The sequence below is a fragment of the Haemorhous mexicanus genome, chromosome 5, assembly GCF_027477595.1.
Source record: "Haemorhous mexicanus isolate bHaeMex1 chromosome 5, bHaeMex1.pri, whole genome shotgun sequence".
Lineage (NCBI taxonomy): Eukaryota > Metazoa > Chordata > Aves > Passeriformes > Fringillidae > Haemorhous > Haemorhous mexicanus.
The window spans coordinates 6,168,306-6,188,516 of NC_082345.1; the positions used below are offsets into that span (position 1 = coordinate 6,168,306).

The window sequence follows — 20,211 nt, forward strand, 5'->3', positions numbered from 1 at the left end:
AAATCTTGCAAGAGAGCTCTTTCACCTGTGAAACCAAGAATGAAGATTCTATAAAGGAAGACAAGGCAGTTAAGAGAATATTGCAGATCAGATTTCCAGTTAGAAGAAATCACGAGAATGAAGTTTGCCTGCTTAGACAGTCTAATCTGCAAGTCCTGACGTGTCTCCCCTTGAACAGGACCACCACTGCAAGCCCAGGTGGAGGTTGGAGAAGACAGGCATGGGAAACCAAGCATTAACATGACTTTTAAAATAAATTTCAGAAATTCAATGTGGATCTCATAGCATGTTAGACTGGGTGAGAACCAAAGGATTCCTTTGCTGCAAAACTATGAGTCAAATGGTGACAGAGGTAGACAACTGCTCTAAAAAGAGCCATCAAAATTCTATACTATGAGTACTTTAGTCCTGAGTTTAGGAAGTGTGATCCTACCTGCTGAGTGTGTTGAGTAGGCTGGGATGGCACCGCAGCATTGCTTGAGGCTGGCTGGCCTTGCACCTGTGTCTGGAGGGAAAGAAGAGGAGAATCAGCTGAGAAAAACTCTGTGGTTTCTGCTGCAGGCAGTAAAAATCATTTCTGCCTGGAATTATCTGGTTGGAATAGGTTTCTAGCTTGTCCTTTTGGACAAGCAGACCTTCTGGCCAAATTCCATTACAATAACGAGAACAAAGCAGAGCAATCTGGAGGAGTTCTGAACGTCATTTTAAGTCTTCCAAAATAACTAATACAGAAGGACTCTGCAACCCACATGCCCCTCAACATGAGACAGATCAGCCTACCAGCTTCTTCTTCCACTGGTGATGCTTTAAGAGCAGGATGCCTTGGTATGGTAACTGGAAATAGATGCATTAGGTTTTACCTTTACATGTGTTCCAAACACAGACAGGTGGGGCAATAGGAGGCTACGTGGAAATAAAACTATAAAACTATCCATAAAAAAACCAAGCAATAAGATATAAAGAACTCTAGACCAATTACAAAGTACCCAGTACACATCAATGTCATGAGTTTCCTTTGAGAGGAATGTCAAAACACAGGCTAATAATCATTTCCAGAGTCACTACCATTCAAAGGCTACCAAGAATTGGATATGGAGGAATATGAGGGTTAACATTCTAGCTAAGACAGAATTTTCGAGCAAGCAACGAAAAAAATGGATGAGTGGCATACAAATGAATGTGGAAGATGCAAAGGAAAATGGAATGGGCTTTCATTACTGTTTTTGTGGCTGAAATTTTTTTATCAGATCCCAGGATCTGCATTATTGTTTTTGTGACAATTGTATTTCTTTATCAGCTCCTGGGAGAGAACTAGACAAAGACCTCCAGATGGGTTGCCTGAGCATGCACCACTTGGGTGAACTGCCTTTGTAAGAAGCACATCTGGTGCATATGTATCATATCAGAAATATCTATGAAAATTCCTTAATGCAGTGATCATTCAGCTTGCAGAAGCTCATTAGGAACATGTCTGTTAAAATTCCATACTTTTCTAATTATGGAAACTTTGGGGAAAGCAGACTACCAATGAAGAGAACCATTTTTTTCTTTGCTGTTTTAGAAGCTTCAGGCTGGGATCTACACATGTGCAACACCTCACTGCTGTAACATGTGTTCACACTGACTCCATCTGGGTTTCAAACTCTAATCTTCTAATGAATTAGGTAAAAGATCCCAGAACTTATATTCTGCAAAAGAAGTGACCTCTTTTGTTTTCCAAATGTATTTTATATCCATCCAAATTTACCTCCTGAGTTTAACAAAGGTTTATGGAGAAAAAAATTTTCAAAGTTCTTGAGTATATTCATTCTACAAATTCTACAGCACAGCAATTACTACCTATTAGACTAGTGATGAAAGCTGTTCCAGCTTTACTAAAACATCTCTAATATCCCTTACAGAAAGCCTGTTTAAATGCTTAGTTCTTGAACTTAAAACACAGAGCAAAATGATTTCCCTTCACACAAATCCCAAAGTTGCTAATACTCCAGTAACTAAAATGTCAAAGCCCCTAATTCCAAGGACAAAAGAGTTAAGAGAGAAGTCTACTTAAAGTAAATCCTCTCTTTTCACAGAAAGTTATGAGACTTCAGACTAGGAGTGCAGACACAATGTATATAGACACACACCTCACAGTGTACAGAAAAGTGACCAGTGCAAATGCAGGTACCACATATGCTGATAAAACACACATCTCCAAACTAAGCTTCAGGCCTCCAATTTTGCTATTTAAAAGGAAACCACATAAGGCTTATAGGGTGGCAATACCAACTAGCAACAGTTGTTTGTGCCATTAATTAACTACTCAGACTGTTTGGCTTCTTCAAATACTTCAACAAATATATTTCCAAATCCATGTACACATACATAACACACCTCCTTCCAGTCCTCTCTTCCCACTTTCTTTCCCCAAGTCTAGAAAAAGCTCTTGCATTTTGGACAGTCACCAAAATAACCTTGTTGTCTAACGAAACATTATTTGTATGAAAGCTCAACCTCAAGCAACACATTTAAATGGCAAAAGAGCAGCAAGAGAAGCACAAAGCAAGTTGTACTACCACTGCTGATTCTAAGTGTGGAGAAGATACATTTCATTAAAACTACTATTTAAAAGCCAATTTGGTACTCCAGCAATCTCTCACCAAAAGAACAGCTAGTCCCAGGAGGAACACTGACCATTTTTTACTTTTAACACAGAAGCCCTACCAATATTTCAGCCAAATCTGAACACAGACCAGATGGTTGCTAATGCCTCATTACTTCATAGCAACCCAGTTAAGTTAAAGAGATCCTAGTACAGACTTGGTGGAAAGACACCCCCATGAATGCTAATTCTTAGAACCACATGGAGCAGATCTAAAAGCAAGGTTTCCCTTTTAGTATGACTTATAAAAAGCAGTGAAGTTGTGGAAGGGTTTGCTCCTGTAACCTGAGGATAGGATGCAGGTGGTCCTGATGAAAGCGAGGTGGACAAGGCCTGCTGAGTTGAGGCTCCCTGGGGGAAGCAGATGAAGAGCTGCGACTCCTGCAACACCTTCTGAGGCAGCTGAACAATGGGCAATGAGAAGTCTGAACCAAAAGCAGAAGATGATCCCCCTGTAGGGGGAGGAGACTGGAAATCACCAGTGTCAGAGGAAGTCAGCTGGGAGGAATCACTGGAGTATTCTGGGCTTCCTTCTGGCCAGCTGCGCCTGGCAGAGCCCCCTCTGGGACCCGCTACCCCCGCACCAAGATAGTGACACTGCTCTTCTGTCACGGGCTGAAGCCGACCATGCGACCCTACGCCTTGGCTGGACTCCTCATGGCTGGTCTCCATAGAGCCCCGGCGACTTCGGTAGGCCCGCGGGGGTAAAGCCGCCCCTTCTGCCGGAGCAGAGCTCTGTGTGTGCACATGGAACTCAAAGACACAGCTCGCTCTGCCATCAGCACTGTGAGAGAGCACAGCCGGGGCTGAGTGCGGAACAAATACCTGGTGGAACGTCATCTGAGCTGGCTCTGCGCTCAGGGGAGCTGAAACACTGGATAATGGAGAAAGGGGACCCATCCCAGAATCCAGCCTCAGGCTCTGAACATGTCGTGCCAGATATGTTTGCCCCGATTGAAAGTCGAACACAGAGCTTTGTGGAGGACCACCTTGCCCATGGTTTGACTCAGAGACCTGCTTCAAATGCTGTTCAGTCACGTGAGAGTTATAAGCTACTTGATCATACTGCTCCGATACCTGTGATGGATAGTGCATGCCCACCAAATATACAGCTTCTGGATGCATCCTGTAGTGAGCATCCTCTGGAGGTGTTGGTCCAGATCTATAGTCACTGTGGACAGGAGCTTGCTCAAACACAGGATTAACTTGCACATGCAGAGGCTCTCCAGCGACTCTCTGAGCTGCTGTGCCCAGCATAACAAATGCCTCTGGAGTCCAGTTGGTGGGACTACCACCAGGTGGAACTAAACTCTGGCCAGTCTTCAGCAATGGCTGGAAGTGGCAAGTTTGGGCTTCCAAAAATGAAGTGCTCTTGCGCCGCTGAGCAATTGCCACCTTCGGCGGGCAGACAGGTGGTGGTGAGAAAGACACCGGCCGTTCATGAACGGTTGGGAAAAATATCTGTGAATCTGGGAACGGTGGTGTTCCCCCACGAGGATGCTGAGGCTGTATTGACATGAACAAGACAGGTAATTCATACATTAAAAGTGAAAGCACATCAACATGCACAGTTCACTAGGCAGTTCTGTGAAGTAACTTTATAGAATTTATACTCAATTCATGGTCAAAAACATACAGTACTTAGGAAATTTAGGTGAGTTGTAAATATCCATTAAATACATCCATGGCCGGCATAGCTACAATTGGGAATATTTGCTGGTGTTAGAGCTGCTTTTCCAGTTCAATTCCAATAGCTCACAAAAAGAAACAGATTTTGCTCCTGACAATGGAATGAGACTTATTGTCATGGCCTATCCATTGTGATCAGTGCTTGAAATCCAATCAAACCCCTGAGGTCTCTGCCATATGTGGAATATGAATTCAGAACTTGACAACAGCAATAATGCAAAGCCTCTAATTTGCACTCAGAAGATGACATCACATGTTAGTATTTTCCAGTACAAAAACCACAGTGCTAGTGTCCTGCATGCTATCCAAAAAGCTGAAAGGAAATGTTTTGTAGGACAAAGTATCATTAAAGTTCATTAAATTACTAATAAGTTGATTTATCATAATTTATCATTTTAAAATATCATTTAATACCATAATTTGTAAGACAAAAACATAATTTAATCACTTATGATCATAACTTTTCATATTAAAAATTAGCAGTCATTGAAACAAACTTAACTATTGCCTGGACAATAAAACATTCATAGGTTTAATAACAGCAGAGTCCTCAGGCAACTCCACTCCATCTGAGGTTCTACTTCAGAGGAGGCTCATCTTATTTAAGAGTTGTAGGGAATATTTCACTAAAGAGAGTTCTACGTAAGAACATCAAACAATTTAGTAATTTTGCATCTTTTCATCTCTGCCTGCAGTATGCCCATGTATTCTCTTCCCTAATGGGAAAAAAAAAGTTGCAGAAGCCAGTAGTAAGTATACTGTTCAAGACAAATAGCATTTATGAGCTTTTCAAGTTGCTGTTTCCACATTGTTTACTTTCTCCCCAGGCTCTTTTGTCCGGAAAAGCAGCAGCAAATTTCCATATTGAATGATGCTAGTGAGAAGGTCCTACAGATGAAGTACCTTTCCTATGTTCTAAACCTGGTTCCAATTACTTCATTTACATAAAAAGCTTCTCAAAATTTATCTTGTGTTAACTAAAGCTCAAAATGGAAAGGAATCTTCCTCCTCAACTGCATGTTATCTTTGCACCTGACTTTCTAAGAAATATGAAACTACTGCTTCTTCCCATTAAGAAGAAGTTGAAGTGGCTTTTCTGATAAGAATTTACAAAAAAAAACCTCAAGAGTATTCATACTCTAAATACCTAATATCACTATCACAGCTAGCCAAAGTTTTAAGAATAAGCAGCCACAGCAATCAAGCTTTAAAAGCTTGTTGTTTTGTGAAGGGATTAATTAACATTCAGTGTTTACTAAGAAGTTGAAAAATAAAAGTCTTCTGACTTTGGGTATTAAGAACTAGTCTTCCCTTCACCTTCTGTGGTACAACTGGGTAATTTACATTTATATTGTCCAAAAAGACAAGATACAAGCAGTCAGCCACTGTTTGATAATGTCTACCAGTACTGCTTCATAGAAATAAATAAAAATAACAAAATCAACATTCCAGCAGCACAGTATAAGGAATTGACTTTTCAATTTCTCCCTTTAAAAATGCCCAGAGCCGAGGATGTATTTAATGATAACTTATCTTACTGTGCCAGGAGGCAAATGGCAACACATACAGGACTGACAGAGAGGGAGGGCAGGCTGGAGCGTCGATGCTTGCGTGGAGAGGCAGAGTGCATGGGCAGGACACTTTCCAGGGCTTTAGAAAGTTTTTCTGCAAAGGTTTCTTCAGGGACAGTCCGAAGGTAGAAAGGAGAAAGAGGTGCAGACAGCGCTGGTGGTGGGGTGCAAGGAGCACTGAGAGGGATGCAGGACATACAGGGAAGAGCAGGAAGGTGGGGGACACAAACTGACATGCTACGACCACGTTGAGGCTGAAGGAGGAAAACAAAAGTTAAGAATTGAACACTTAAAAAAAAAAAAAGTAATAACAAAACCAGCAAAAACTATTATGAGGTAGAAAAGAAATGAAGACACAAAATGGAAGGCCCAATATTGACTAATATGTGGTACCACAAGATATGAGAATGCTGAATGAATGCCAAGACACACTGGGAACAGGCTGTGTGCACCTCTGAGGAGCCAAGTTTGTCTTAATTTACTGAGCAGTGTGGAAAGCTCCCTAGAACCCTCATGAGAAACACAAGGAAGGCAGATCAGACAGAGGATGTTTTCTCTCAGGCCACAGACACAGCCCTAGTGTGTGTACTCAAAGCACCTGGTAGTCTGACAAATAAAAACTTAGATACTAATGAGCTTTCAAACATGGATTAGTTTTTAGAGTGAATGGGTGTTTCCAGGTGTCACCCAGTTCTACTACTGGAGCAGCCCCTCTGCCTGAATTATGAACTAAATGTATGCAGCTGGCTCTTTATGAACTGAAACATTACCATAAGAATTTAAACCTTACGCCTTCTACCATCTGACTTGTGGAAAAACTCAAGTTTAATCTGTGGAAAATTCAGTAAAATTTGACTTAGACAAGCACCCTCCAGATGTTGGGCCAATAAAAACATCTGGATTTTTTCATTTTGCCACAATCCAAAAGGCCAAAGGTCAAAATCCAATCAAATCAGAAGAAACAGAATAAAGTTTTGAGGTTGGATTTCCATTTTTTGGTTCAGGGGTGCTTTTTTTTGGGGGGGGGGGGGGGGGGGGGCTGTATTGTGTTTTGCTGTGGGTTTTTTAAGTGAATAGTAATATGATATTTTTAAAGAGGCAGTATACACTTCTTATGGAGGTAATCCACAATATCTCAAACTCAATAAAACCAAATACAGACCTCCAGAGAGAAAATAGCAAAATAATCAGTGGAGATCTGACTTTCAAGATTTCTGCTGTGAGAAATCTTGCTCAATTGATTACAAATTTCGGAGAGAGGTAGAAAAGAACTCAAATGGTTAACTAAATACATCTTCATCTAGTCCAAGGCAGAAGTAGTTATACATCACTCCTGACTCTAATTTATCTGAATAGTTCAGAAACATCTGCACTGATGGAAACTACAATCTTATCTATCTTTGTTGAGTATTAAACGAACCCCTTCTCAAACAATAATTCATGCTGCAATTCAGGCTTATCATTCCTTACTCTATCTAACAACAATGTTGTGATCTGATCAGCCTCTCCTTATTTCATAGCAGCCCTTTAGAACTTTCTCCTCAAGCTTATCTTGTATAGACTCAATTATTTTAGTCTTCCCACATAAACCATATTTTTTGTATTTCTCCTGGGGTTTTTTTAACACTATCCTCAGAATTTTCTCCCAAGCCACCCTCCAATTCACTCAACCATGGTGTCCAGGGTAGACTTACCAATAGCCAAGAGCAGAACTACTATTTCATATAATGGGATGTTTGCCTTTTTCATGACAGCATGATGTTTTTGACCATGTCCAGCTTGCGATCCAATGTAATCCCTGACTTTTTAAAAATTTATTTTGCAAAATGGCTGCCTAGCCAATAGTTACTCATTATGTACTTGTGTAACTGATTACTCCAGTTAAAGCACCAACCTTGTTCTTGTCCTGATCAAATTGAATTCTGTGATTCTTTTTAAGGCCATTACTTCAGTTGTCAATATAATTTCAACCTGTGAGCCCCTTCCCAACAAAGGGTCAGTAGTCCCTGTAGTCTGCCAGCCTCTTGGTACCACTGTTGTCATCATACAGCATTGAGCATGTTTTTGCAGCAAACTACACAGCTTAGCTATTACTTTATCATGGGTTTGTTGCTCTCCCTCCTCCTCCCAAAAGATTCTGGCCTTTCAACCAGGAAGCCAGCCATCCCAAGAGAGTGACATGGCTTCTGGCCCAGTATGTGCCCACGCTCCAAAATATGGCTTACCCAGAAGAGCAGCTTATTTAAATGGATTAACAACTCATCATCAAGGACTAACAGTACCACACACCTCAGGTTAAGTGTCTTTGAAAAAGATGGAGATGCTTTGTTGTGGGTGATAGCAGCCTGTTTGCCAAAATCCTAGTTACACCAGTGATTCTGCAATAAAGCCTACAACCACAGGTACCAGAAAAAGTGAGGACCCTCAATCTTAAGTGTCACATCTTCTCCTATATGGTGTTACTACATTATACCATGATGTCTGCCTCAATCTTGGATTTTTATTTGTGTAAAAAACAAGCAACAAGGGAACCACTGAAGACAATATAAAAGTAGCAGAAGTTCTACTCCAGAATTAGAATAGATTTCTGCATACTCTCTTACTCAGATCTAAAAACATACCAAGGAAAAAACATACCAAAATAAAAGGGCAACACAAATGAACATAGTAGGAAAAGTATTTGTGCCCAGTGCAGACTTTCCAGGGAAAAGGAATACACATGATGAGCAAATCAACACAAGCTAGAAATAAAACTGGGAACAAGGATGTGGGGTCTTTTCAGTCTGGAGCTCTCACATGCAACATTCTGTAACAGTTAAAAAAGTCTTACCTGCAATATCTGTAATCAAAGTCTCACAGAACACACAAAGAAATTTCATACAGTGGCTTCAATTACTCTAATCCCTTCTTCAAACTAAACCAGTAGCTTGATCCCTGGTAACTTCATATACACATACACACACCACCTTCCCAAGCAAGATTAAATGCTTATTTTCAAGTGGTAGTCTTGTTCTGAGGATGTAACTTCCATTCACAAAACCAACTGACCTATTATTCTGCTTAACTGCAGCCAAGATTAAATAAAAGCTTTAAAGGCAGACTGTCTTGCACTTTCCCCTCCTCCTCTAAAATCAGTCACCTTAAAAAAAAAAAAAAAAAAGCCCCTGAACTCCTCCCATGCAGAATCTGTACCCTATGCAAAACAAAACACATATGGAAGATGGCCTGGCAGATTTCCTCTCACCTTTCACCAGACATACAACACCAAGCAATCCCATGCATTTGCAGTGCTGTGAGGTGTGGCTTACCGCTGCAGGTGGCTGAAAACCTCCATGCTGCTGGGACTGCACTTGGCCAACTGAAGCTGGGTATCCCTGGACTCCAGTGCTTGAGACTGACTGCTCATGCTGGGAACCATAGGACACAGCCTGCTGACTGCTCACAGATTCAGTGTACACAGATGACCCCTGGCCACTGTCCACTGTTCCATCAGCTGCAAAAGTTAAGGATAAAAATATGCATCTCAAGAACTGTGGTCTGGATTAAAAATTTCAAAGATCCTATAACTGATCAAATATTAAAAATGGATTTTTGTGCCATGTCACATGGACCTTTATTAGCATTTCACCTCTTGTAATATTTAAGCTGATTTTAAAATTATTTTTTCCTCCATTATGCGTTCCCCTAAAACCCTGAAAAAATTACTAATATCACGAGTTCTTTGGGAGCATCTTGAAGAACAAACTATATTTCCTACAAAAGGCTAGACTAGAAATAGAAACCTAAATTCCACATTGTTATGAATGCTCTTTCAAGGTTTATTAATCATTATTTTTATTTCATTTTACTCAGACATTTAAAACAGTTGTGTTGTGCTGGCTGGCAGATGCACCACGTAGGCACAGTAGTGAACTAGGCATAATAGCCAATTTAAAATCCTGGTTATCTAACCAGCAGACAGTAATTTACTTTTTAACTTCATCATTCTAATACAGAAGCTGTCACCTTCCATCATTATTCAAATACTGATTCAAATGCTGGGATGGCAGAAGAAAAGATAGGATTATAAATTCATCTTTTCACGTACAGTATGTAAAACAGAAAATCAAGACTTTTCAGAAAGGAAATTATGAGCTGAACTACTTGTAGATTAATCTCATTTCCACTTTAAAACTAAGTTAACAAGGATTCAAACAAGTGATTTTCATAGCCTGATCTGCACTGGTGCAGGAGCATACAGCCTTCTGCAGGGCCAGAATACACTGTCCCTGCAGGAGGGCAGCAAAACCAAGGGCAGGTGCTCATGCTTAGGTGCCCCAGTTCATTCAGTATATTGCCTTGAAACAAAGAGAAATCATTTTGTGCTAAGACTGGGCTGTGAATTGTGCCAAGCCTTGGCTCAGCTAAGCCACAGGAACGCATCATCTTATGCTGCTGTGCTTTCTAGTGGCCTACTCTTCTTCAGCAGCAGCCATGGCAGACAGCACCATCTTAGGGCATTTACTGCTATACCCACCAAAACCATAAAACTAATGGGAGGAACTGTGTAAGCGCAGGAGTTCCTAAAGAAATTGACTGAGGCACTTACAAAGAACAGATATACTGGGTTGCTGGAACTGCAGCTGTTGGTGCTGATCAGCTTCTGGCTCTTCAGGCTCCACTTGTGTAGAAACCGACGCTGAAGCAGTAGGGACAGGAGTAGTACCAGTGACAGACTGGGGATGCTTTGACCCTGCATGGGAAGCACTTAATGGCTGCTGCTGCTCCAGCTGCTGCTTCTGACTACCTTCTTCCTGAAGTACACTCTCCTGTTCTTCTTGCACCGACTGGCGCTGCTCTCGCTTGCGCTTAATCAAAGATACCCTGTCCTTGATAGCCTTCGCCATGGTCTTGTGATCCCCTTCACAGACATAGCCAGACTCCACCTGAAGGAGGATACATTCACAGAATTCACACTGCCACAGACAGCCCCTGTCCCAGTGCTACAACAAGCTCTTTCTGGCACTACTCATCTACACACTTGTGAACCCGTTTATTTCTAGACAGTAACAGCAACAGCAGAGGCTGACAGACCACATTCCACTGGCACAGAACAGCACTACTTCCAGAGCTTTGTCAGACCACCCGCACTTACCATTTCCTGTGCCACATCCTCTGGGACATCTCTTTCCAAATCAAATGAAAACTCTATTGCCTCATTATCTTTATATTTGCCCTTGAGTTTTTTGATGTCTTCAATTCTGAGCCAGAGTTTAATGGCAATTTTTTCTCCATCATCTTCCTCTGCAAGTTCTACCCGTACTCCAGTCTCTTCTTGGAAGAAAGCATGATTCAAAAGGTCCTTAATAGCATATCTAGATATTGGGAAAGAATGTAGAAAGCATATTCAGCTATCAGGACTTGATAAAATATTAAGGAATAACCTTGCCAGATGCTCCCCTGATTTATTCTCTAAATTTTATGCTGTTTTGAACCCTCTCATGTGCATTCTGTTGGGTGCAATTAGAAGCTTTGTCCTGAAGGTACAAAAGAGATTTACAAACACATCATTAACAATTGTAGTTAACAGCTTAAACTAAATGGCAAGAAATAAGTGATGTGCAACAACAAAATTAACTTCAAATTAGATAAAAACACTAAATTGTTTAAAAACAAGAACAAGAACTGAAACTAAAAATACACAGCAACACCATCAGATGTAAAACTTCAAGAGTTAATAAAATGGGATGAATAAACATCCATGAACAAAACCAGTTCTGAACAGAATAGAGGGCAGCTAAAGTGGACTCCTCAAAATGATCAATAGTACCAACAGAATCAAAGGGACAAAAAATCCCACAGGATTACAGAACAACCAACCAATCCAAACACCTGGAAACCCAGAAGGACTGTCCTCCCCTACTCTGCTTATTAGGTCAAAGTTTTAATAAAGGCAATAGAATTTCTGAATAAACTGACATGGATGGTTACTATGGCATTTGCACTTTTCCTGACATTGTTAATCCTCTTAATCACTGAATAGGAATCTACCAAAGATCAGAAGCTGCAGAAGTAATACTGGCTTCCCAACTTTCACCAGAACAACAAAGACCCCAGGAACAAACTGGATTTGGTATCATCAAAAGGACATCAAGGCCTCAGACAGCAGCTGGTACCTTTACCTGCAGAACAAGTACTTACCTTTCACCTTTGTTTTGCCGAATGCATCCCTCAATAATCTCCTTCACTTCAGGGATTGCTACTTTATCAAAGCTGGCTGGCTTGACACCCTGAAACACACAAGTAACAACTGAGAAACTGCAAGGCCCATGTGATTAAGGTTTGATTGTGTTGACAAACCACCTATTTTTACTCTCCAGATAACTGATCTAAGTAACTAGTGCAAATTAAGGCAAAGTCTGACCCCAGTACTACTGCTCATTTGTTTCTTAGTGACTTTTGTAAATGTTCCACACACACCCCTTCCCATTTCCCAGCTACATTTCTGTAACACAAGGCAATGGCACTTGGATGCTCAAGCTATGATAGAACTTTTTAGTTTCCATGGAAGCTGTGCAGGTTAGAGGGAAGTACACAGACTGTACTGAGGATGGAAGGAAATGGTTCCTACCTAACACTAATGCCAGAAACCACAGCATTAATTTAACAGTCTTCAAAGCACCCTGTTGCTTCCCAAAATGTTTCCAGTATGCCATTATATGAAGTAATTTTTTTACAGGAAAAACCTTAGCCCAGGATGATCTGACTGGATCATTAAATAACTTGTCTAATGGTTAAAAAAAAAAAAAACCAAAAAACCAAAAACCTTCCAGCATTTTAGCTCTCCCCCAAAGTCCTATTCTACCCAAACCACACTCCTGCATCACTGCTGTTGTGAGTTCAAGGAAATGAGCTTACAGTACAGGCTGTACAAAAGCCCCTTCCACAATACACAGCAGCCCTTTTTCCAATACACTCTAAACTACAGGGGGAAAGGAAAACAAAACCTAAATAAGATTAATCACCCAAAGCAGTAAAACCATGCCATGAGATGTGACCATCTGGGAATTCTGAAAAACATTTCAGGCAGAGAGCCAAGCTTCATCACTTAATCACAGCCAAAAGTGGTATTTTGGGGCCAATTGTCCACAACAAAATCTGGCACCCAATTTTACTTGATTCAGCCTTTAGTTTCAAACTTGGTATTTAAAACAGCAGAATGAGAGAGGATGAACACATGCTGTTCAAATGTTTGAACAGAATTGGTGTTTTCAAGCTAAACAATCCTGAAATTATACACCTGATACATCTGACCCTGTATCTCTGCTGAATGACAACTAAACACAAAGTGAAAACCAGAGCTCTGTAGTACAGAAATAAATGAAGTAGCAGTACAAGCACTGTGATTCGTGCCCTAAACAGAAACTTCTCCCAATATCCTACAAAATACTGGTTACATAAAGACATGATCCTTCCCCATTCCTCTACTGTGAGCAGGAAACAAGCCTTGAAACATAAAAGTTTGAGTCTAAACACAAGTCTTTGCACCTACCGACCTTGTACTCAAAATTCTTAAATGAAAAAAAAAAAAAAAGCCAACACAAAAACCCCACACTGCAGAAAGGAAACAATTTATTTTATAAAAACCAGTATGCTCTTACAACAGGAAGGTTATCTATTTCTTTGTTCTAAAATTTGCCCTTGTGAAACTCTAGCAACTGAAATTCACAGAACTGCAGACTATACTGTGACTAGAATAAGCACTGAAACACAGCCTGCCAATGAACTTCAGCTCAATACTTTTAGAAGCTTTGCTGACTATTAAGCCTTAAGAAAATCAATGCCCCAGGTGATAAAACATCAGACCCAAGTTTGGATGGGCAGGTTTCAGACTGTAACCAGGCCTTATATAAATCCCCAGCTTCCAAGCTGGACACAGAGCTCTCCACTCTAAAAAGATTTAAAAAACTCTGCTCATATAACTGACTTGTCAAAGGGGCCACCTTTCATTCTGACCACACTTAAAATAGTTCCAGAAGTTCAGGTTTATATATGGAGTATAGATATTTCTATATACAATTAAATGCTCGCCTGTATAACATATATAACCTATGCAATAATTATTCAACTCCTTATTGCATAGACTCCCATCTAAATGTGCCCAAGTTTAACACATATAAGTCTTTTAAATAGCTCAAGCCTCAGACATAGCAGCCTGCACTGACATTCATTTACACTGTGGCAGCAGAAGGATGATGTCAGATCTGTGACAATCTCATTTCAGAAAACTAAAAGCTAACATGAGGAAGACAACTGGTACAGAAAAATATCAGCATAACAAAGCCAGGATTTGATTTTTCTTGTTAATTATTGAACCACATGCTCTGTTCTTGCCCAGAGCCTGAAAAGTTAAAGCTAAGGATAGATTTTAAAATCAGTAATTCAGTCTGCTACCCTGCATTTCTCACTGCTGAAAGAAATTAAACACTTGTCCAAAATCTTCAGGCCCTTCCATGAGGACCATTTTACAATACCTCATTTTATGAATTCCAAACCAGGAGTACAGTTAAAAAGTGAAGCTCCTGCCAGCCTCCTTTAGCAGAGCTTCCATGTTCCAACTGCTCCTCAGAAAATCTGGAAGAACATCATACTAGGGCCTGGGATTCTGTGTTTGGGCAGCTCCCTATTTCTCAGTTTGCTCCACAGTCCATGAGAAGGGCTGACTAAGCCTCCTCTCCAGCTCTGGACAAGCCCTCCCCAGACAGTGAAGTTCATCAGCTTTTCAAACACTTTTGTTCCCTACTGCAAGCACCAATGGAAGTGTCAAACTATTTTATACAAGACAGGGGCACTGTAAATGATTAAAACTCAATATATCAGTGAAATCTTTTCTAACCAGAGCTGCCTACACAGCTTAATCTGCCATCACACAGAAACCCAAGGGAGGCCAGGCCCTGAAATTCACAGAACCTTGATGTGTTCTTAAGACTGCACGAGCTGAGCAGCCAAGCATACCTTCAGCAGTTTCTGAACCCAAAGGCACTCAAGGAAATGTTAAGTCAGTGTTTCCTGGTTTTACCACACTAAAAATGGTCACATTCCTATGTGCCACTTCTGGTCCCCTAACTCCTTAGAACAACCACAGGAAAACTCAAATCCTAATCTACTAGTTCTCGTTCCCAGCAGCAGTTCATTAAAAACTAAACAGCCAAATCCCACTAGCATTATTTACAAGTTTGCTAAGGAAACAGCAGAAAGAGCCCTTGGAAAAGAAAAAAAAAGAGCAGACAGGTATAACAGGCACAAATGAAAAAAATCAACATTTTCTCAAGCTACTGTTCTAAAATTGCACAAGCTGACAGTGCTGCTGAAAGCAACAGTGTCCTCTTCTCCATTTTCCAGTCCCACACCAGTGTAATTTCCTTTATTTTGCCAGCAAACACATTAATACAGTTGCATAATGAACCAAATCACAGCATGTATCAGACTTGAAACAAATCCAACCAAAAAAGGCAGCAGCAGCTTCCAGTGAGCTGAACTTTGCTACACTGCTGCTTGAGCTCTCAGGCTTACAGAAGGACAGTCAGGACAGAACTGCTTATTTTGAAAGAAGCACCAATTTAAAATAAAACTCACTGAATACTTAGATTTGGAGAATACCTCTAAAATATGCATGTTTATGTAGGTAGCCACATATACAAAACTAAAAACTCACAGTTTACATGTTAAGCATAAGAAAGATTTCATATTTCACTTATGTTAGATGTGATAAAGTTAGTGATTTTATCAGATTTTAACTAGGTGAAAAAACATGTTCAAAAAATCAACATATACAGTTATTTAATGAACTAAAGGCAAGTTATATATTCTTAAAAACACTAAATTTCCAGGAAACTTTTAAACCCCAAAATATAAGCTATACAGAACTCTTCCACAATTTTTTGCCTAGAAATACATAATATTTTGCATTAATTAGATCACCAGATTACTGAGTCAGTAGTTTAACATCTTGTTCTAATGCAAGAGATACTGAAAATATAATTTCCTTCATTAGAGAAGGTACAATCAATGCTGAATAACTTCTACAACAAATCAAAATGAAGGCAGATGAAGTGTTACATACCCTCATTCTAAATTTAATAAAAAATGCTTAGATTTGGAACAAAACCATAGGTAGAAAATAGCAGAATCAATTAATGTTCCAGCCTTGATGGTCAGGATTTTAATTTGCATTTTAAAAAATTACAGGGGAAAAAGAGAAGTCAAGTTTAAAAGCTGAAGAACCAAGCTATGTAAATGTAAAGCAGTTCAAAAGATTCGTAGAGAACTGTGATTCACCTCCAAAATACTTTCCTGTGGCTACGCACACTTGACAAAGCTGAAATTCTTACTTACCTCTTTAGCACAATCCTTGTGAGAGCAGCAACAGTGGGAATTAACAATTACAAATATGGGACAGATCTCTCTTTTTGTGAAATCCATCAGGAAAAGAGAGCCACACACACCACAGAGTTAGCAAGGTGCTATTTTCCGATGGGTCTCCACTGGGCTGTGGACTTAACGCACAGCAGAAGGAAAGCAGACATCAAGGTTAGAAGGGAGCATTGTTTTCTCTTTGACATCTCTTGTTATTTTCCAAGTCCAGTACATGAGGCTGCAGAGATTTGAGCTCAATATCTGCTTTTGTCACTCTAATACTGATTAGAAAGAATCAATATAAGCAGGAGGCAAGCAGGTCCCTTTCTGCCTGCCCAGCCAGCTGCAAGAGGAGGAAGAAGTGACAGCAGAGGGATCCTTTACTTCCTGCATGTCCCCACCCACCCACTTGGCTGCTCTGCCTACTCTCCACCCAGCTTTTCTGCAAGAGTTTAAGGCTGTGAGTGTGATCATCATGCAGTTCCCTCCTGCTGCTGCAGAAGTTCCTCTTGGACCAGGGCAAGTAATTCGGTCAGTGTGTTGTGCAGGGGAACGAAGGCAGCTGCTGCTTCTCCTCTCCCTTCCATGGAGCCTCAAGCAGCACACACACAGCTGACTGCCATTCTGCCTAACTAAACACAAGTCAGCACTACAATAGTACAATGCATTTTGCTACCAGTGGCAACACCATCTAATTTCCTTTCCTTTTTTCCTTGATGTAAGGGCACAGAGATTTGAAGGTGATTTTTAAACTGCTGGACAACGTTAGAAAGCTGCATTGTTGCTTGGTTTACACCACATGCTCACAATCCAGAGCTGTATTTTCTAGTATCTCTTGCTAGATTTCAGACCTCAACCTCAAGTTCAATTATTTTTTTTCCTGATACCTAGTTCCAAGCAACCACTGTAAAACCTGTTTATTAATCAAATGAGCTGGCCATAGCTTCAGGGTTTGGTTTTTTTTTATGGTAAGGACATATGGAGCAATGCTAAGAAAGATCACATATACAATTTTAAAGATGAACTTAGCAAACAAGCTTTGACAAACTAGTGGTGATGAACTGTTATAAAATGCAATTTAGAATTATCAAGATCACTTTTCACCCTAAAATAACATATTCAGTTCCTTAAGTATACCACAATTATATCAGTGGTGTTTTTATAGTATACACCATCAGTGTTGCAAAAGCAACATTCCACACACTTAATTAAGGCTACACTTTTCTGGGGTACACAGCATGACCTGCAAAGAATATTCAACATTTCAGCTTTTGGCAAGTCAAGTCTACCTGTCCCAGCAGAACCATAACTCTTGCTTGGCTCTTTTCAAAGATGCTGTAATTCTGAGAGCCTGGAAAGAATTCTACAGTAACTGATTGATCTTCTCAAACAAAATGTTCTAACGTTGCAGTCCAGAAGCTAATAGCACCAGCAGCAAAGTCAAATCACACAAACAAAGTAATTAAAGTGTCTATATTTCCTTTCTGTTAAGCTGTTACCATTCTAGTTTGAGCCAGTCCCAGGCTGCCACAAACCATTAATTCAGGAATTTAGAGAGAGTATGATTGCAGTGGAAAAAAAAGATCCAACCTCTTTCCCCCAGTCCCAAAGAAGCCCTCAGGCTATGGTATATATAGCATTTAAATTGGTTTACCCCGTGATCTCCTAAATTTCACTACCTGCAATTAGTTACTTACCCAGCCCTCAAAACCTGCATGCTTAACCACTTCACCACCTCTAATCATTCATCTTAATCCTGCTGCCTGTTCTAGGAACAATCTTTCAGATTTAGTTCTTTCCTTATTTCACACAGAACATACCTGAAACTGTTTGATAATTCTCACCCCAGTTGAACTGAATACATAGTATGAAAAGAAAGATTTCAGCTTAACATTTATTGAGTTCAAGGGACACGTGGTTTGCCTACAGAGGATTGATTTTCTTATTCTGGTTAAAAAGCAAACTAGAGTAGTTTTTATAAAGAAATAGAAATGCAACATATTAAACAGAAGTAAAAATTTAGTTTCACTGATGTCAGTATTTTCATAGCCATTAATTCTGGACAATTGATAATTCTGCCAAGAATTAAATTGGTAAATCCTGCAGAATAAACTCTGTACCAGATCAGTATCCTAGCAGAGTAAACAGCATTACTGCAATGCAAGCAGTGGGAGCAAATGAAAGCTTTAGTGAGCCAGATCCAGCTCATGAGACACTGTTCAGGCCAGGACAGGCCTTGTTGTCTTCCCTTCTGATCAGAAACAACAACTGCGTATTTTGAACTCAACGGATCTATCATCATCCACATCAAAATTTCCCATCTCATCTATTTGAGAGCTCTGTGCCACTGAAACACCTTAAGCAACTGGCCTTCACCCTCTGCAGTGCAGGTGTGTAAGTTATTTAAGTCTCATCATGATCCTTATTTTTTTCCACACCAACAGGTAAGCATGTGAGCCCTGAGTTCAGAATCACACTGTGAAGACAATGGTGATGCTGTAGAATTTATACAGGCCTGCTTGCTGCAATGTAGATACTCTTCCTCTTCAATTTACCACCTAACCTCAAAAACATTTTGAGGCATGAACAAAAAAATTAAGAGGTCAATCACAACAACAAATTGACAGATGCACAGAACTCAAGTTGTTATACATGCAAGATATATCTTGATTGACACACTCAAACTAATTGCTTATTCCTGAAGTTAAATTTGTATGAGAAGTTTTGGTGAAAAGGATAAAACAGACTCCTCATTCCAAGAGCAATCTCTGCTCACTATCACCTTCACAAACATATCCTACAGGTGATCTGTAAGCCTAAGAACTGGAGAATACTGACACTGCCTACTCAACCAACTTCTCTGTCAGTGTCTCAATACTGTACTTTTATCTATTAAAGCCAGAGACTTTACAGCATTCAAAGCCTTACAAGACTGCTCCAGTAGGCTACAGGTCTGTTACTTCACTCCCACACGCTTAAGTTTGAACAAGAACTTGTCATAACTCTTCTTAGAAATTCCTGGCTGCAAGCCTTTCCAGCACTCTCAAGACAAAGGCAGTAACTGAACTCATAACCCACTGCATTTGTGATGATAATAAAATGCTATGCACTACTGCAGAATATATACTACTCAAAATATATACTACTATTGCAGAAGATATACCACAGCTCAGAGCTACCCCCCTGACAAGTGATCCAGCCCAGCAAAAAAATTATTTTAAATTTTTACTCAAGACATGGAAGTCCACTGCTCTTCAGAACCACCAGGTAAATAAAGTATCTGCTTATTTTAAGAGTCAAAAAAAATCTGAAGCTAAGAATATTGTTTCAGTTTTTAAAAAGGTTATTAATTAATCACAACAGCTACTGTAATTGCAGCAATTCTAATGTATAGAATAAATCAATCAAGCTCCAGAACAGGAAATGTTGTAACCAGGACAGTTTCTCAGTGCACATCTGGCTAACAATTAGTGTATTGGTGCATGGAACAGTGAAGAGGGCCTTGTTTAGAAACAAACAGTATGAGGACAGAGGTTCTTCTGAAACAAAGTCTGATTCGGCAAGTAGATCAGGTATTAACTCTTACTCTTGCACAAAAGCATAAAGGTAAGATCAGCTGCATCTATCACACACAGTTCTTTAACCTCACCTTTAGAAGCAGAGATGCTGCCTCTCATGTGAACACCTCGAGCTAGCTCAGTGGCCCTTTGCTTTACTGGGACTTCAGCTTGGAAATGGCTTTCAAAAAAAAACCAAAACCAGACATGCCTAGACACACATTTCAGTTATATAAATTTAGAAATGCCACAGTGACACAATACTAGAAGTGTCTGTCTTCTATTTTCAGTATGGAAAACATGTTTTTGAAAAATAAAATTGTATTAGTTGCACCCTCTGCTTCAATCTGCTCCC

At 40.0% G+C, this 20,211-nt stretch overlaps 1 protein-coding gene across 6 annotated transcripts in view; it reads right to left on the reverse strand.

Moving 5' to 3' along the window:
• The window catches only part of WNK1 (WNK lysine deficient protein kinase 1), a 97,307-nt gene that overhangs the window by 30,205 nt on the left and 46,891 nt on the right, over window positions 1-20,211 (reverse strand). For 5 of the 6 annotated variants that reach the window (XM_059845696.1, XM_059845695.1, XM_059845697.1 and 2 more), the window contains 5 exons: window positions 12,085-12,173; window positions 11,039-11,258; window positions 10,493-10,829; window positions 9,213-9,397; window positions 434-505 (listed from right to left, as the gene is read on the reverse strand). In XM_059845696.1, coding sequence (XP_059701679.1) covers window positions 434-505; window positions 9,213-9,397; window positions 10,493-10,829; window positions 11,039-11,258; window positions 12,085-12,173 — 903 coding nt within the window. Of the gene's footprint in view, window positions 1-433; window positions 506-9,212; window positions 9,398-10,492; window positions 10,830-11,038; window positions 11,259-12,084; window positions 12,174-16,278; window positions 16,416-20,211 lie in introns of those variants that run through there. The other variant, XM_059845700.1, reaches the window with a different exon arrangement.